Raw genomic sequence first — 14095 nt, 5'->3', positions numbered from 1 at the left:
ACTATCATCTCCAGCTCTTCATCCTAATATTAGAAATGGCTCAGCTGGGATCTTCACTTGAAAGAAAATGCTATTTAGAAACTCAGGAGACTGTTGTGTCTCTACTGACCATTAGAAGGGATAAACAGTTAAGTAGGTTAGAGGAAAGTAAGATGCAGTATTTTGTCATTGGAAAGAGGTTTCATCTCATTGTTGTTGACAAATCTGTCTAGATACTAAGAGCAGTGATAGCAGAAGAGGAATAAGAATAAACCCACGTTGCCTTTATCGGTATATCCAGAGAGAGAACAGGGAATTGTGAACACGGGAATTGTGAAGTGTACTTCTGTTCAGCATCTGTGTCTCAGTGAGCATTTGTCTTGTGATTCCAGAGTCACACAGACAAAGCAGCAACAATCTCTGGGGCTCACTGCCTTTTTATGTCCAGACTCCTAGGGAAACTTTTGACAGCTATGGAATAGTCTTGGGTTAGATGCACAGCATTACATGGGTATTAGGACAGCTTGGATCTGTCCAGGGCTATTCTAGGTAGTGTTTTATACTAGTGTTATTTCTCTTCCCAAATTCATTACACCTCATGTCTGCATTTTTCAAGTGCTGTTTGTTTCATCTTCCTATGTATTGACTTTACCAGGCTGTAATCAGTAGATAGGTGTCAGGCTCTCTAGGGCATGCACCGTTTTTCATATTTATTATGTTGCATAGCCAACCCCAGGTGTTCAGAATTCTTAAATTAGTTCTTGCCAAATTAACAAGTAAGCACTGACACAGATTCTCTTTTAATTGCTTTTTTTTTTTTTCCATGCCTGAGGGAATAATTGTATTACCTTTTGAAATGATAAAACTTTTTTTTTTTCCCAAAAAACGTTTTGAAACAATGAAGAATAACTTAGTGTTTTGTAAACTTTCACTTCCACATGGAGAAGCTTCAGTAGAGTGTTAGATGGGACAAATTCTTGCAAGAGATTACGGTTGTCAGTACCAAATGCCGTGAAATACCATATATTTTTCCATATTAATTGTAAGTTTGCACTTCCTGAGCCATATTCACCATGTGTTGGTAACAGAGGTAAGCAGAGCATCATCACATGAGAATTAATATATTTACAAAGCCATGGGAGTTGTTTTTAATGCTGCCTATAAAGTTGGAGTTGTCACTGTGCCCAGAATAAAGGTCAATACTACAAGAAGACATCACTGTATGGATGCCCTGCTGATAGTAGTTGTTTTGCAAGAAACTGAAGAGATTTACTCCCTACTGACCGAGCAATCCTACTTCAGCTGCTTTGGCTGCTTTACAGCAGAGTTTTGACTAGCGACTTCTATTTCTTGAAGCTATGAGATGATCCTTTGCTGAACTGCTCATGTTTGTGAGTCCTGAATGCCATGCTGTGAATCAGCAACAGGACAAGCTGCGTGTGAGCCTGATCTTGTGAAGTGCTGGGCAGCCTGAGCACCCCGGTGAGACTTAAGCTTCTCTCACCCTTGGGTTCATGTTTCCAAGCTATTTAATACGCAAACCTTAGCATGTAGGACTGTCACGTTTACTACGTTGCTGGAGAACTCTATTTTGCAAGAAGATGGCATGCACACGTAGACAGAGCTGCATAAAAGTGTTGTTTCAATACACAGTTCTTTCAGTGCTGTGCCGGGTTTTGAAGGTAAATGTGTCCCCTAGTTCTGAAAAGATTAGAAGGCTGCAATTGCCTCATGGATCTCCTCCTTCAACCACCTACCTGTTTGTTGTTTTTGTTTCTCTCATTTATGAGGCATTAAGCTTTCCCAAATGTAAGCCAAATTTTATTATGTGTCATTCTGCACATACAGGGTACATGAATAAGTACCTTTTCCAGTATCTTGCTTGTTTACATGAAGAAGCCTCTGGCAGTTCTGTGTGCTGGTTACTTGCAGAGTTTTCAAAATGCCAGCTTTAGCTGGAGTGGGAAAGTAGCTTTACAGAAAGCTTCATTATACTGGGATTGGAATTGAGCATGCTGGAATAGCTCTCTGTTTTTAGAAGTTAATTTATAGGTCAACTTAATCCTTTACATGCCCTCAAATCTGGAGTCTGTTAGACGACTGTCTATAGAAGTATCTTCTGATTTCAATGTATTAGCCCTCAGAGCTTATTTTGGAAAAATAAAGAGACCTAAAAAGGGATGGGCTCTGTCACTGGTAAGTGGTTAGCGAGATGGAAACTTTATTACAGACAGGTTATAGAAAAATCATATTCTGTTATGATATGAACAGGTTGATGAATAAAGGTGATAATGAAGAAGATGGAATCAAGCCAGAAAAATCACATGCCTTTACTCTGGCACTAGATCAGAAAATAACAGCTGGACATTTTTTTGCTGACATATTTGAAGGCAGGGTGAGGCACTGAAATAACATGAGAATTAAACAATGTTTTTTAACCTGTTGGATTTTTTTTTTTTATTTCTGGTAGATTAATGCTAGGTTGAAGACACCACTTCCATTACCTTATCTGTGTGAACTGGTATTAGTGAATTTAGAAAAACCTATTCCTAAGGTTGTCATGCCCTAGCATGCCAGCCAAGGCTATAAAAGAAGGAGGAGTCAGGACATCTGTAATCATAACTGATTGCTTGATACCTATTTGCATACAGTCCTTTCTTCCTTCCTTCTAGTATACTTTACATTCATGCTGCAGTGGTGTTTTCCCTGTTAAATAAAATCATCTAATGTAAATGAATGTGTTAGTATTTGCAAGGCCCAGCACTGGTTAATTCTGTTTTCATTTAGAATACTTGGATTTCTGTTGAGGATTTTATTTGTTTTCTGCCTGATATATCCTCTCATCAATAGCTTTCCCACTCCAGAAATACTTGGTGAATTCTGAAACATCCAAGTACTGTGGAAAAGACGTGGAACAGGCAGTCAGGATTGTATAACAGTTTTTCTTTTGGTGTGGTATACTGAATTTCAGTCACTTTTAGATAAAAAAGAAGCAAATGTTTCTGTATTTCATGGGAAAATGTCTTGGAAATAGATTTAAAACTGTTAAAATAATTTCCCTGGATTTAGTGGATCTGTCAGTTGAAGCAATGCAAATAACTTGTAAGTCTTGAGACTGATTAGGATCAGGGGAGGAGGCGGAGAAGGCTGATTAGGAAGAAATGGGAGGAGGATTAAACCAAACTTTCCCAGATTAGTGTGCTTAGCAATGCAGTATTACCACTAGGTCAGCAGAGCACTTTGCCTGCTTCCTATTATGCAATGTGACTGTGTTTCAATTTGTTAGCTTAATTTGATTTGTTTACATCTGCTTGTGGAGGGGCGAGTGTGTTTGGTTGGGTTTTTCTATTCCTAGTGATACAGTGACTGATTTTGTACCTCTAAGGGGAATGAAGTCTGGCAGAGGTTGGGAGGGAGGATGAAAGACCCAGGATCAACACTTCCACATGGGCAGGGATTGAGTAACAAATTTGTTTGTGGTGTTTTGACACAAAGAACCAATCCTAGAAATCACAAATGCGACCTGCTGGCATCCACGGGATATTGGTGATGTGTGGAACTGTTGTCCGCAAATCAATCCAAAATCCCAAAGTAAATTTTATGTCAGGCCCTTTCATCTATTTGTTCTGTACCTGGGACAATGCTGTGATGTCTGTTTGGGCTTTATATGTGACTGTTGCCACCTCATCATATATTTGATATGGTGTTGTTAACTTTGAGACCCTCAGGGCTGATGTATTCCCCAATTATTCTGTCACATACTGGAGACTGCTTCTGGGGAGTGGTGATCACCAGATGATATTTCTTCCATATGCCTCTTTGCATGGCCCATCGTCAAACTGGCCCACACAGATGAGTTATGACACTCTTTGTCACACTTTGGATGTAGGGTTGGGGGAAAATTTGAGGATCTGCTAGTCTAGAAACCAAACTCATAGAAGCTTTGAGGGTGGCTAACACAAAGGAATAAGATGCCTTTGGTCTCAGCCTATTATTCTGAAGTTTCTTTTAGTGTTAACAGGTTTAAGCCACAAGCATTTATTTTCCAAATTCAAAACAGACCATACAGTTGCAGACGTTGCAGGAATAAGTGGACTGGAACAAAAAGGGGGAAAAAAGAGGCATATTTCTAGCACGCAGTTTATTTCAAAAGATTTCTCTCACCCTGACCCAGCTGTACAACTGACAGATGGCGTCACACTTGCTGTGTGAGGACTTGGACTTCTCGTGGTTCTTACTCATCTCTGTCTTTGAGGTTGTGTTTATGAAAAAGATTCCAGGCCTGAGAACCTCTGCTTCTTTTTTGTAATCTTAAATTAATCCTTGGGCTCCACTCACATGCGTACAAACAAATCCTTTTAATGTGATCAGTCCACATGCAAGGAGTGTCATCCTTCCTGTCCTCAAGTCATTGCTTGTCAGCTCCCACTTCGAAGGTGACAAAGGCTCTCCAGTGTTCTTACAGCCTGGGGACAGATAGTTAAGCCTCATTTCTATCTTTCTGTGAGCACTTAACAAAGTTTATTAATTTATTATAAGATATGAGCCTTTTCTTTCCACTAGCTTGGGAGATACTTAAATGCTGAGAGTTTGTGTTAAGCTTTTTTATATTAAAAGCTACACAATCTGCATAACCAACCTGCAAGTCTTACATGAATCTTTGGCATTATTATTGTATGAAAGATTAATGCTCATTAGTAATCGGTCTGAAACAAAAAATAAGACTAATCCATCACTGTGAGGTGAAAATAGTCATGGGGTGCACATGATCCAAGTTTGTACAAAGATTAACTCAGTTTTCAGCCCTTGTTTGTGCCTTGGAAGGCCTCCGTGATCACATCTCCAGCCACCTGTGAGTATTATCACCATAGTGTTTTCAGTTGGTCAGAATTAGCTCACCCATCTTTTTCTGCTGTACGTTTACATACAGCTGCTGTTACCTGGGCTGTGGCTATGTCTCTTTATTCTTTCTGAGTGCTTGGGCACGCTTAAGGCTCTGTCTAAATGTTTGGGCCTTGGTGTCCATATTAACCCTCCTCCCTGGCATGCCAGGGTGGTGCAGAAGCAGCGGGCTGTAATGCAGTGTGTCAGAAGTGGCACCAGGACAAAGTAAAGGGTGTTTCAGAAACTCTGGCCCAGACAGTTGACTGTGCTGTGCTTAGGGTGACAAGGCAGAACACAAACTGTCCCAGTTTTAATGGTTTTCTGTACCAGCCCCAGCATAAAGGGTGCTGTTAAAGCAGTTCAGAGGTTGCTCTGAGCTCTCTGTGGCCTTATATGTTTAGAGAGTGGAATAGATTATGTTAAAGTTTAAAATGAAATTAAATGAAAAGTGATTAGTTTTCTGCATTACTCAGGTGGAGAAAGATCTAACTGGTTAATAGAGATCCCAGTTCTTATTTTATTTCATTTTTAAGTCATTGTTAAAGAATCAGGGACAGAGGAATTGATTTACTCTTGGTAGGAATACATTGAGTAAAGATTGACATGTCCAAATGCTTCTCTGTTTTTTTTCCAGCTGTCAAGCAAAATTATGCAACCTCCCTACAAGTCTTAGCACGTCTTGAGGATGGGTGTACTTCCGTTGGCCAGTTTAGCCATGAAAATACAGAATTATGTGTCGTTTTGTACTACTTTATCAACCTAAAGCGCTGTAATTGCATCAGTACATTCCCTGATTGTGAATGCATTATATAAAGTCACATCTACTGATTCTTTCTCTTGTGTAGGTTTTGGGGAAAGATGATTAACCAATATGAAACATTCTTATGCTGATACAACAGCTTACATGTTTATACAACAGCTTACATGTTTGAGATTGTTCTAATTTTGTTATTGGATATGGGGGGCAGAACCCAGCCCAAAAATAAACCCTAAATCCTACCCTCGATTCAAAGTAATTAAACAAACTGTATGTTGATTAGGTCTGAAGTATACCTGTTATTGCTGCTTGTTTGTGCAGATATTTTGGTACTGGTTGTTCACATACAACTGAATGTTTGTGTAAGTAGTTGCAGATTCAGTCAAGAAGCTGGTAACAAAGTAACAACAGCAGACCTCAAGACCTTTATTATTTCTATTAATGTGTGACTTTTGTTTGTAGAATGAAATGTGTCTTGCCACACAACAGCTTTCGAAGCAGCTCCTTGCCTATGAAAAGCAGGTATGTTTAACATATGCCTTTGATTTCTTTTCAGCCTCAGCACTTGCAAAGAAGTCTGTGTAAATAGTGTGGTTTCCAGAAGTGCTTAGGGCATCAGCTTTACTTGGTTTCATGTGAATGCTGTTGTAAAATTCCCCAGATGTTCAAGGGAGTTAGGTAACTGCTGAGAATCTTTTTGTTAAAAAAAAAAAAAGTGCAAAATGTGAGTTAAAAAATTTATTAAGATGCAAACCAGTTTGTTCCTATTGTATGACCATGACTTTAAAATTAGTATAATAAGCTTTAACTATATTTTTCCCAAAATCTATTCATTTAAAACAAGAGGAGCAGGGTAAAAGAGTATCTATTAGTGAGTTGCTGTTTTTTCATTTAGTTTTGTCATTTATTGCATTTTGTAGGAGCATTCATTACCTTTGTAGTAAAACACATTGTATTTTATATTCACCTGTAATGATTTATGGACCAAATTTGTGTTTCTATTTTCAGCATTTTGCCTTAGGTAAAGGAGATGAAGAAGTGATATCTACCCTTCATTACTTTTCAAAAGTTGTGGATGAGGTAACTTGACTTCCCAATATTCTATTTTTACAGTATAGAATATTGGTGTTTTTTCTCTTGGTCTTCATCCTTTTTATTCCGAGCCTTTCTACTGAAAGCTAGATGGTGCCTGGGCTTTATAGGATCATTTAATTGGGGGAAAAAGAATTATAATGTCACACTTTTGTAATGGTTAGAACTGTTTCTGTGGCTTTGTCCCACCTGCTGTCCTCAGAGCAAAGCTGAACTACCTAAATGGGGGAATTAGAAAAGAGTCTGAAACAGGGCGTTTCATTTAGGCTGGGGCCATTTCTAATTCAATTCCATTTAGTAATGACGTTTACAGTTTTGAGCTTTAAAGGCTGCAGTTTGAGCCAAAACCTGCCGGGGTGGACGCGTGGCAGCTGTGAATGAGTAAAGCCGCAGTTCAGTTGCCGTGAGATCACACGGAACCCAGAGATGTCAGGGAGAGGCTGCAGAAATACCTGCGGACGGCAGGTCGGGCACCACAGCTGTGGGCTCTGAACACTTCCGCTCTCGGGAGGTTGCTGCCGAGTACCAGGAGTCTTTCTAAATGCTTTTGATAGACCTGCCCATATAACATTTCAGTATGATCTTAGTATCTAGGGCCTTATTTCTTAAGTATAATTTGTCATATCACAGTGCTGTGCTATCAGAAAAGTGTTGTTCTTTTTCTTAGTCTACTTTGAGCTTTCGTTAAGAAGGCAGAAGGCTGTAGAGAGGTCTGCTGTTTGGGAGAGGAGATAGGAGAGTTGTCTGGCAAAAAATAAGTTAAACATTTTAGAGCTCATGGGTAACTCCAACAATATAGTAAGAGGAATCCTAAAAGTTACCTTTCTCCTTAGGCTTCTCGTGCTGCACATGTGCTCTCAGGGGGTACTTGAAAGGAGAATTTGTTATCACAAGTCTTATGCTTGTCTGTGTGAACTATGAATAAATCAAAGCAAGAACTTTCTCCTTCCCAGGCACAAGAGAACCTCTCTAGTCAGTTCTGTCAGTCACATTTTCTGTCACAAGAACCTGCTCCATTCCTCAGCTTCCTTTTCCGTGTGTTAGCCACCCCCTGTACCCGTTTCTCAGTTGTCTGTTCGACAGGCGTTGAATTGTTCTGGATAGCTTTGTATCATCTAGTGGGAAATAACTGACTTCATCCTCACCTGCAACACCCTGCCCAGAGGCCTCCGGGATACTGCGAGCAAGTGGGCAGAATATCGCGTCCTGGTTTGTAGCATCAAGTGCTCTAGCAGCATGATTGACAGTTGTCCTACCTGAACCCATCTGACATTCTTAGCATGCCGCTGCTGACATGAGGGCCCTGCCTTCATCCTACACAGTGTCACACCGGTGCTTTAAAATATGTCTCGATGTGCTGAATTTTCAAGAAACACTTATAAAAACAGGAATGCGAAACTGCTCTGAAAGTAAAATATTTGAATGGGACCTTTCATTGTAGTTGTCCCTTGTTGTGTTTGTGGCCTGAGTAATGCTCATGAATGGAAAGAGATTCTAGTGTTGGTGGTGGGACTGTAACTCTGTGGTGTAGAGACTAGCAAAAACTGGTTAATAAAGGCTGATTACAGATTCAATCCTGTTGGGTTAAGCCTTAGAATTAATGATCCAGTGAACTGCCCTAATTCAGTATGTGGGAACTAAAAACTTCTTGGATCTGTGGGTGACACTAGGTAGGAATTAAACGTTTAGGGGAAGATGGCCATCTGTCTCACTTATCTTATACAAAAATCATAGAATGTCCTGAGTTGGAAGGGACCCACAAGGATCATCGAGTCCAACTCCTGTCCCTGCATAGGACAAACCCAAAATTCACACCGTGTGTCTGAGGGCTTGTCCAGTCTCTTCTTGAACACTCTCAGACTTGGGGCTGTGACACCTCCCTGGGGAGCCTGTTCCAGTGCTCCACCACTCTGTGGGTGAAGAACCTTTTCCTCATGTCCAACCTAAACCTCCCTGGCACATCTTCCTGCTGTTCCCTCTGGTTCTGTCATTGGTTGCTAAAGAGGAGAGTTCGGCATCTACCCCTCCTCCTCCCCTTGTGAGGAAGGTGTAGCTGCCATGAGGTCTCCCCTCAGCCTCCTATTTGCCAGGCTGAGCAAACCGAGTGACTTTAGCCGCTCCTCATACGGCTTCTCCTTCAAACCCTTCACCAACACTGTAGCCCTCTTGTGGACACTCTCTAGTAGCTTAAGTCTTTTTCATCGTGTGGCTCCCAGAACTGCACGCAGTGCTCCAGGTGAGGCCGCCCCAGTGCAGAGGAGAGCGGGACAATCACCTCCTTCGCCCAGCTGGCGGGGCACCCAACATTGGTGCACCCGAGGCTGCCAGAGCACACTGTTGGCTCATGTTCAACTTGCCATTGGACCAGAACCCTCAGGTCCCCCTCCACAGAGCTGCTTTCCAGCATCGGGAGCTAGTTTCTGCATCTTAAAAACATTTCTGGCAGCGGTGGGATTCGAACCCACGCCCCCGAAGAGACTGGAGCCTTAATCCAGCGCCTTAGACCGCTCGGCCACGCTACCCTGCTGAAAAAAAAAATAATCTTGAGAAAATTGTTGTAAGCACTGAAGTACAATGAAATACATTATACCTTTGTTTTGTCTGCTGGGCACAAATGGCAGGCTGCAGAGTGCTGTTACCTTTTTTATTTACACTGTGTCTTAGAGCATTTCTGTATTCTCTGTTTCAGCTCAATATTCTTCATTCTGAACTGGCAAAACAGCTTGCGGATACAATGGTTCTCCCAATAATACAATTTCGGGAAAAGGATCTCACAGGTAAATTTCTTTTAAAGCTTTAACTTTCTGCATGTGTTCCTTCTTGTTTATTTCATAATAAACTGAGACATAATGCCATGTAATAATTTGTTCTTTGATGATTCACAGAAAAGTTTTTTGTGTTATTTTTATTCTGCTACAGAATTGCATTGACAGGTGCGTGCTTTTACTCAGACATAAGCTGTGCAAGCTCACCACGTAACATTTTATGCACCATATGGTGTGAATTTAAAAATACACAGCTTTTTTCTTTGCTGGGTCACTGTGCTTTTATACTACTGCAATTTCACTGAAGTAATTGCTATTGTAATTGTCTAAAGAAGGGAAATTTAGCAGTGAATCTGGCTTGCAGACAGTATTGATCCCACTTCAGAAGTTTGGGTTCATTTGAAAAGCGCAAGAAAGAATGGCTGTTTAACTTCAGAGTACAGTATATTCCCTCCCTTATAAGGAATCAGTCCTCTTTAAATTCTTGCCATCCAAGGGTAGTTCCAAGGAACCTGATTGCACAAACTTGGAAACTGTTTACTTCAAACAGGTGAAGTCTACAGCCAAAGCCTCAGCTGCTTCATGACAAAAAATGGAAGTTTCTTCAGTTTCCTTGAATGTAAAAATCTTTTTTGTTCTCTTCAGCCTTCCATCACCCCCTCCATTTTTCTCTGGAACAGCATTTTTAGCAGAGGCCTGGCCATAATGAAGTTTTATCATAGGCTTAAACAAGGAAGCAAGGAAGATGAACTGTGTTTTTGTTTTTGCTTTTGATCTTTTTATGTCTGTGTATTGAATACTGTAGAAACCTCTAGGTGCAAGTTAGTCACACCTGGGAAGAATTACAGTCTGTCTGCATCAGAGTCCTGAGGAAGTGTTCTGGGGAGAAAAAGGTGACATGAAGCTGATTACTGAGTAGGTTGTTACAAGCAATCAGAGACCATGATGGCATCCTGCAATTTCTCCTTATTCTTTTCGCAGTTGCATAATGTCTGTTCTTGTGAACGTGCCTCCTCTGTAACTTTTTGAGAAGGGATTTTCCAGTTGCAGAATACTTTGGTATGGACGCTGAGAGCAGCTTGTGCCCAACACTTGTGAATGTTGAGTGACCTGTTTAGTTTCTCTTCCTTCTCTCTGCATCAGAAACTCATGGCCAGTGTCTTTTATGAAAGCATCATAGCCAATGGTCAGATACGTTAGATACGTATTGCTTTGTACAGCAAAACATAGCAAAAAATGTTCCACATTGGTGAAGATTCTCGTACACTAAAGGGGCTGAGTTCATATGTTTCTGGGACTTAGATTTCTCGGTATCACATAAGCATGATCAGGAAGTTGTTCAGAACTGCCAATCATTTATGGTAGTGGTGGGCCTTTTGTGATAACAAGCATACTGAGATGGCGCTTCTTTGGCTGAATTACACTGGCAGATAAGGAATCTTTTTCATAGTGATAACTTGCTCAATCAAGTAAACCTGCTTGACTCTTAACTTACTGTCTGCCTAATTCATTTCTTTAGCAGCTGATCTGGTTTGTCATTTTTAAGACAGGCACAACTCACGCATCTCTGCTTTGAAATTATTGGAGTGACTTAGGCATTAAATCTGCCATAAATGGCCTCAGTTGAACAAAGTGTTTACAGCTGTTTTCACTTTGAATCTTTGATTTCTCTTTTCCAGAAGTAAGCACATTAAAGGATCTTTTTGGCCTTGCTAGCAATGGTATGTTTCCCTGTTTTGTTTGTTTCTAATGGTGTGCACCTGTTATATCACAGAAGACATTTTTAATCTACACACACACGCGTCACATTTCTAAAAAAAATAATATTCCTTGTCTACAGAACATGACGTGTCCATGGCAAAGTATAGCAGGTTACCGAAAAGGAAAGAAAATGAAAAGGTAACGAACGTGGAAGGGAAAAGGAAAAGCTTTCATCAGCTGTCCTGTCTGTATCATGGTTCACTTATGAACTTTGGAGAGTTTATCAGTTAAATTCACAGTAGCTCAAGAGTACTTGTGATTTCGTTTCCAAGCAGACACAAAGCTTTTAAACATAAATTCAGCAATGTTATATCTGTTTTCTCCAAATTAGGCAAGTGATCAAGTATTGTGTTTAGCTGGAGCCCTTCAGATCCGGGGGAGCTCTTTAGGTAGAGGCAATCCAAATGGCTATAAATACATTTGTATAGGCCCAGTGTTGTGCAGCTGATGTGGTGGTGCTGTGTCACTGGGTACAATTCATTGTGAGCTGTCGTGAAGCCTTGTGTCTGCTCTTAATAAAGCATTCTGTTTTTTCGTATCTGCTTTCCTGCTAAATTTCTCTGTATGGATAGTCATTCCACTTACAGTACACGTAATTCTGTTGGTGGCATTGTTTTGCATTTCTTCTTCTTTGCCTACTGGACTACTATTCCAAAATATATCCCTGTATGCCAAAAAGTGTGTGATTGGCCCTGTCCTAAAAGCACATCAGTTCTACAGGGTGATCCTTTAAAGGAAACGCATTACAGAACAGAATGTGATGTAGCATACTGTGAATTATTCATCTCCGAATTCTGCACTTGCCGGCTTGTGTTGTGATCTCAGCTGCAAATAGATTTCTTGCACTGAGATCAGATCCAGAACTTTAGTTGTGGTGGTTACTTAGTATATAGTCACAGCGGCTCCCCAAATGCTTATGTGTCTTGCCAGAGAAGGGCTTGAAGTACTTGCTTTGGGTTTTGAATTTGCTTTCTTAGCTTCTTGTCCTTCATTTTAATGTGGAGAAGTTCTGTAATGAGAGTTGTTTAAAGATAACTTGAAAATAATCAGTAAATATATCCATGTGCACAGTAACACTTTGCCAACCTTTTTATCAATTTTTATTCAGCTTAAGGCAGAAGTGGCAAAAGAAGTGGCAAATGCAAGGAGAAAGCAGCACCTTTCATCTCTGCAATATTACTGTGCCCTGAATGCTCTGCAGTACAGGAAGAGAGTGGCAATGATGGAACCTATGCTAGGATATACACGAGGGCAGGTATGGACAGTGAAGCAACTATATCACTTAGATGTATCTCTGGGAAAGGTAAAACATTGTAGCTCTGGATTTCTTTTTGAGAACTGACAAATGGTAATAGGGACAGGGTGAAACAACTGATTTTGTTTGTAGCAGAAAATTGAATGTTTAGATATTCAGGAAAGACACCAATGAAAAAATATCCAACACACTTATACACAAAATCAGCCTGGGGTTAATTTTTTTCATGGTTGAGCTATGAGTGCAGAAGCATTTACTTGCACTGTTTACTATGTGTGCACAAACTCTCCTATATAGCAGTTCACTTCCTGGCACATAATGTTCAGCGTATTGATGAGGAGTGTACATGACGGGGAGCAGAGCACGTACTGGAGAACTGGAAAGGCAGAACAGTAGAGCAGATTGAGCATAAGGATGGCAAATCCCCTTTCTAATCTTTATTCTGCCAGCAATTTGATATAGTGGCTGAACACTTATTTCTCAGGTCTGTAAAATGTGGTAGTAATGCTGATAATCTAACTCTACAGGATGTCAGGAGATCAACAAACTAGTGTTTTCACAGCACTTGGTTCTCATTACTACCCGTTTTAAAGATCTGTTGTGCTTTGCTATTGATGAAAGCAAAGTGTGGGAAAATGAGAATTGGGCTGTGAGAACAGAAAAAATAGATGCAGTGCTCTGTTTGAGATTGTAGTGTGGATCGTAATTTCCATTGTCCTGTGTCTGTTGCAGATCATGTGTGCCATATAAAATGGATAATAAATGAGAATTCTGTCACTTTCCCCACCATGGGAGTTCACACTGATTTTTTGCTGTAATTATGCTAAGTGAAAGAACTGCATTGGTTTCCTTTACTGGAAGCCAAACAGAACTTTTTTTCCCTGTATTTTATCTGGTAAAACTGCCCTATCTTAGTGCCTTACATAGGAAAGTCTTAGGTAGTTATGGGAATGACAGAGTAGCCAGGAGCAAGTTGATATTGGTGTTTCAATACTGTGAACTGCCCTTCAGCCCAAGTATATATTTTCTTTATTAATTACTCAAAATGTGTGTCTCATATCTCACGTTTCCAGTGAATGAGCAGGCCACAAGGCATTTTTGGAAGAACCAATGGCTAATACAGGGTTTATTTGACTGAAAACTGACATCAACAACTAAGCTAGGTGTGTCAGTCTCTCAGTATCATTAGTAGAATTCTTCCCTCCTGAAGTAGGCTTCTGAAATAGAATCATTGTTCAAGAAAGCGTGGTTTCTCTTTTTTGTGTATAAAGGGTGTCTGTGGTCAATAACATGGTTACAGAAATCTGATTTATAGGTAAGAAGGACATTGAAGTACTAAAGAGGGTGCAGAGGAGGGCGACAAAGCTGGCAAGGGGTCTGGAGCACAAGTCTGATGAGGAACAGCTGAGGGAACTGGGGCTGTTCAGCCTGGAGAAAAGGAGCCTGAGGGGAGACCTTATCGCTGTCTGCAACTACCTGAGAGGAGGTTGTAGCATGGAGGGTGTTGGTCTCTTCTCCCAAGTAGCAAGTGATAGGACAAGAGGAAATGGCCTCAAGTTGTGCCAGGGGAGGTTTAGCTTGGATAATAGGAAAAAATTTTTC

At 40.5% G+C, this 14095-nt stretch overlaps 1 protein-coding gene and 1 non-coding gene across 2 annotated transcripts in view; one reads left to right on the top strand and one right to left on the bottom strand.

Moving 5' to 3' along the window:
- The window catches only part of APPL2 (adaptor protein, phosphotyrosine interacting with PH domain and leucine zipper 2), a 43196-nt gene that overhangs the window by 9647 nt on the left and 19454 nt on the right, over positions 1 to 14095 (top strand). Inside the window, exons 3-8 of the mRNA XM_013368589.3 lie at positions 6083 to 6142; positions 6629 to 6700; positions 9402 to 9489; positions 11157 to 11198; positions 11318 to 11376; positions 12347 to 12493. Of these exons, the coding sequence (XP_013224043.2) occupies positions 6083 to 6142; positions 6629 to 6700; positions 9402 to 9489; positions 11157 to 11198; positions 11318 to 11376; positions 12347 to 12493 (468 nt within the window). The remainder of the gene's footprint in view (positions 1 to 6082; positions 6143 to 6628; positions 6701 to 9401; positions 9490 to 11156; positions 11199 to 11317; positions 11377 to 12346; positions 12494 to 14095) is intronic.
- TRNAL-AAG (transfer RNA leucine (anticodon AAG)) lies at positions 9153 to 9234 on the bottom strand. The gene has a single exon. It is a non-coding gene; the product is annotated as a tRNA-Leu (tRNA).

Source organism: Columba livia, chromosome 1 (assembly GCF_036013475.1).
Source record: "Columba livia isolate bColLiv1 breed racing homer chromosome 1, bColLiv1.pat.W.v2, whole genome shotgun sequence".
Lineage (NCBI taxonomy): Eukaryota > Metazoa > Chordata > Aves > Columbiformes > Columbidae > Columba > Columba livia.
Note: the sequence above shows the minus strand (reverse complement) of the source record. Positions and strands in the feature narration are given on the sequence as shown.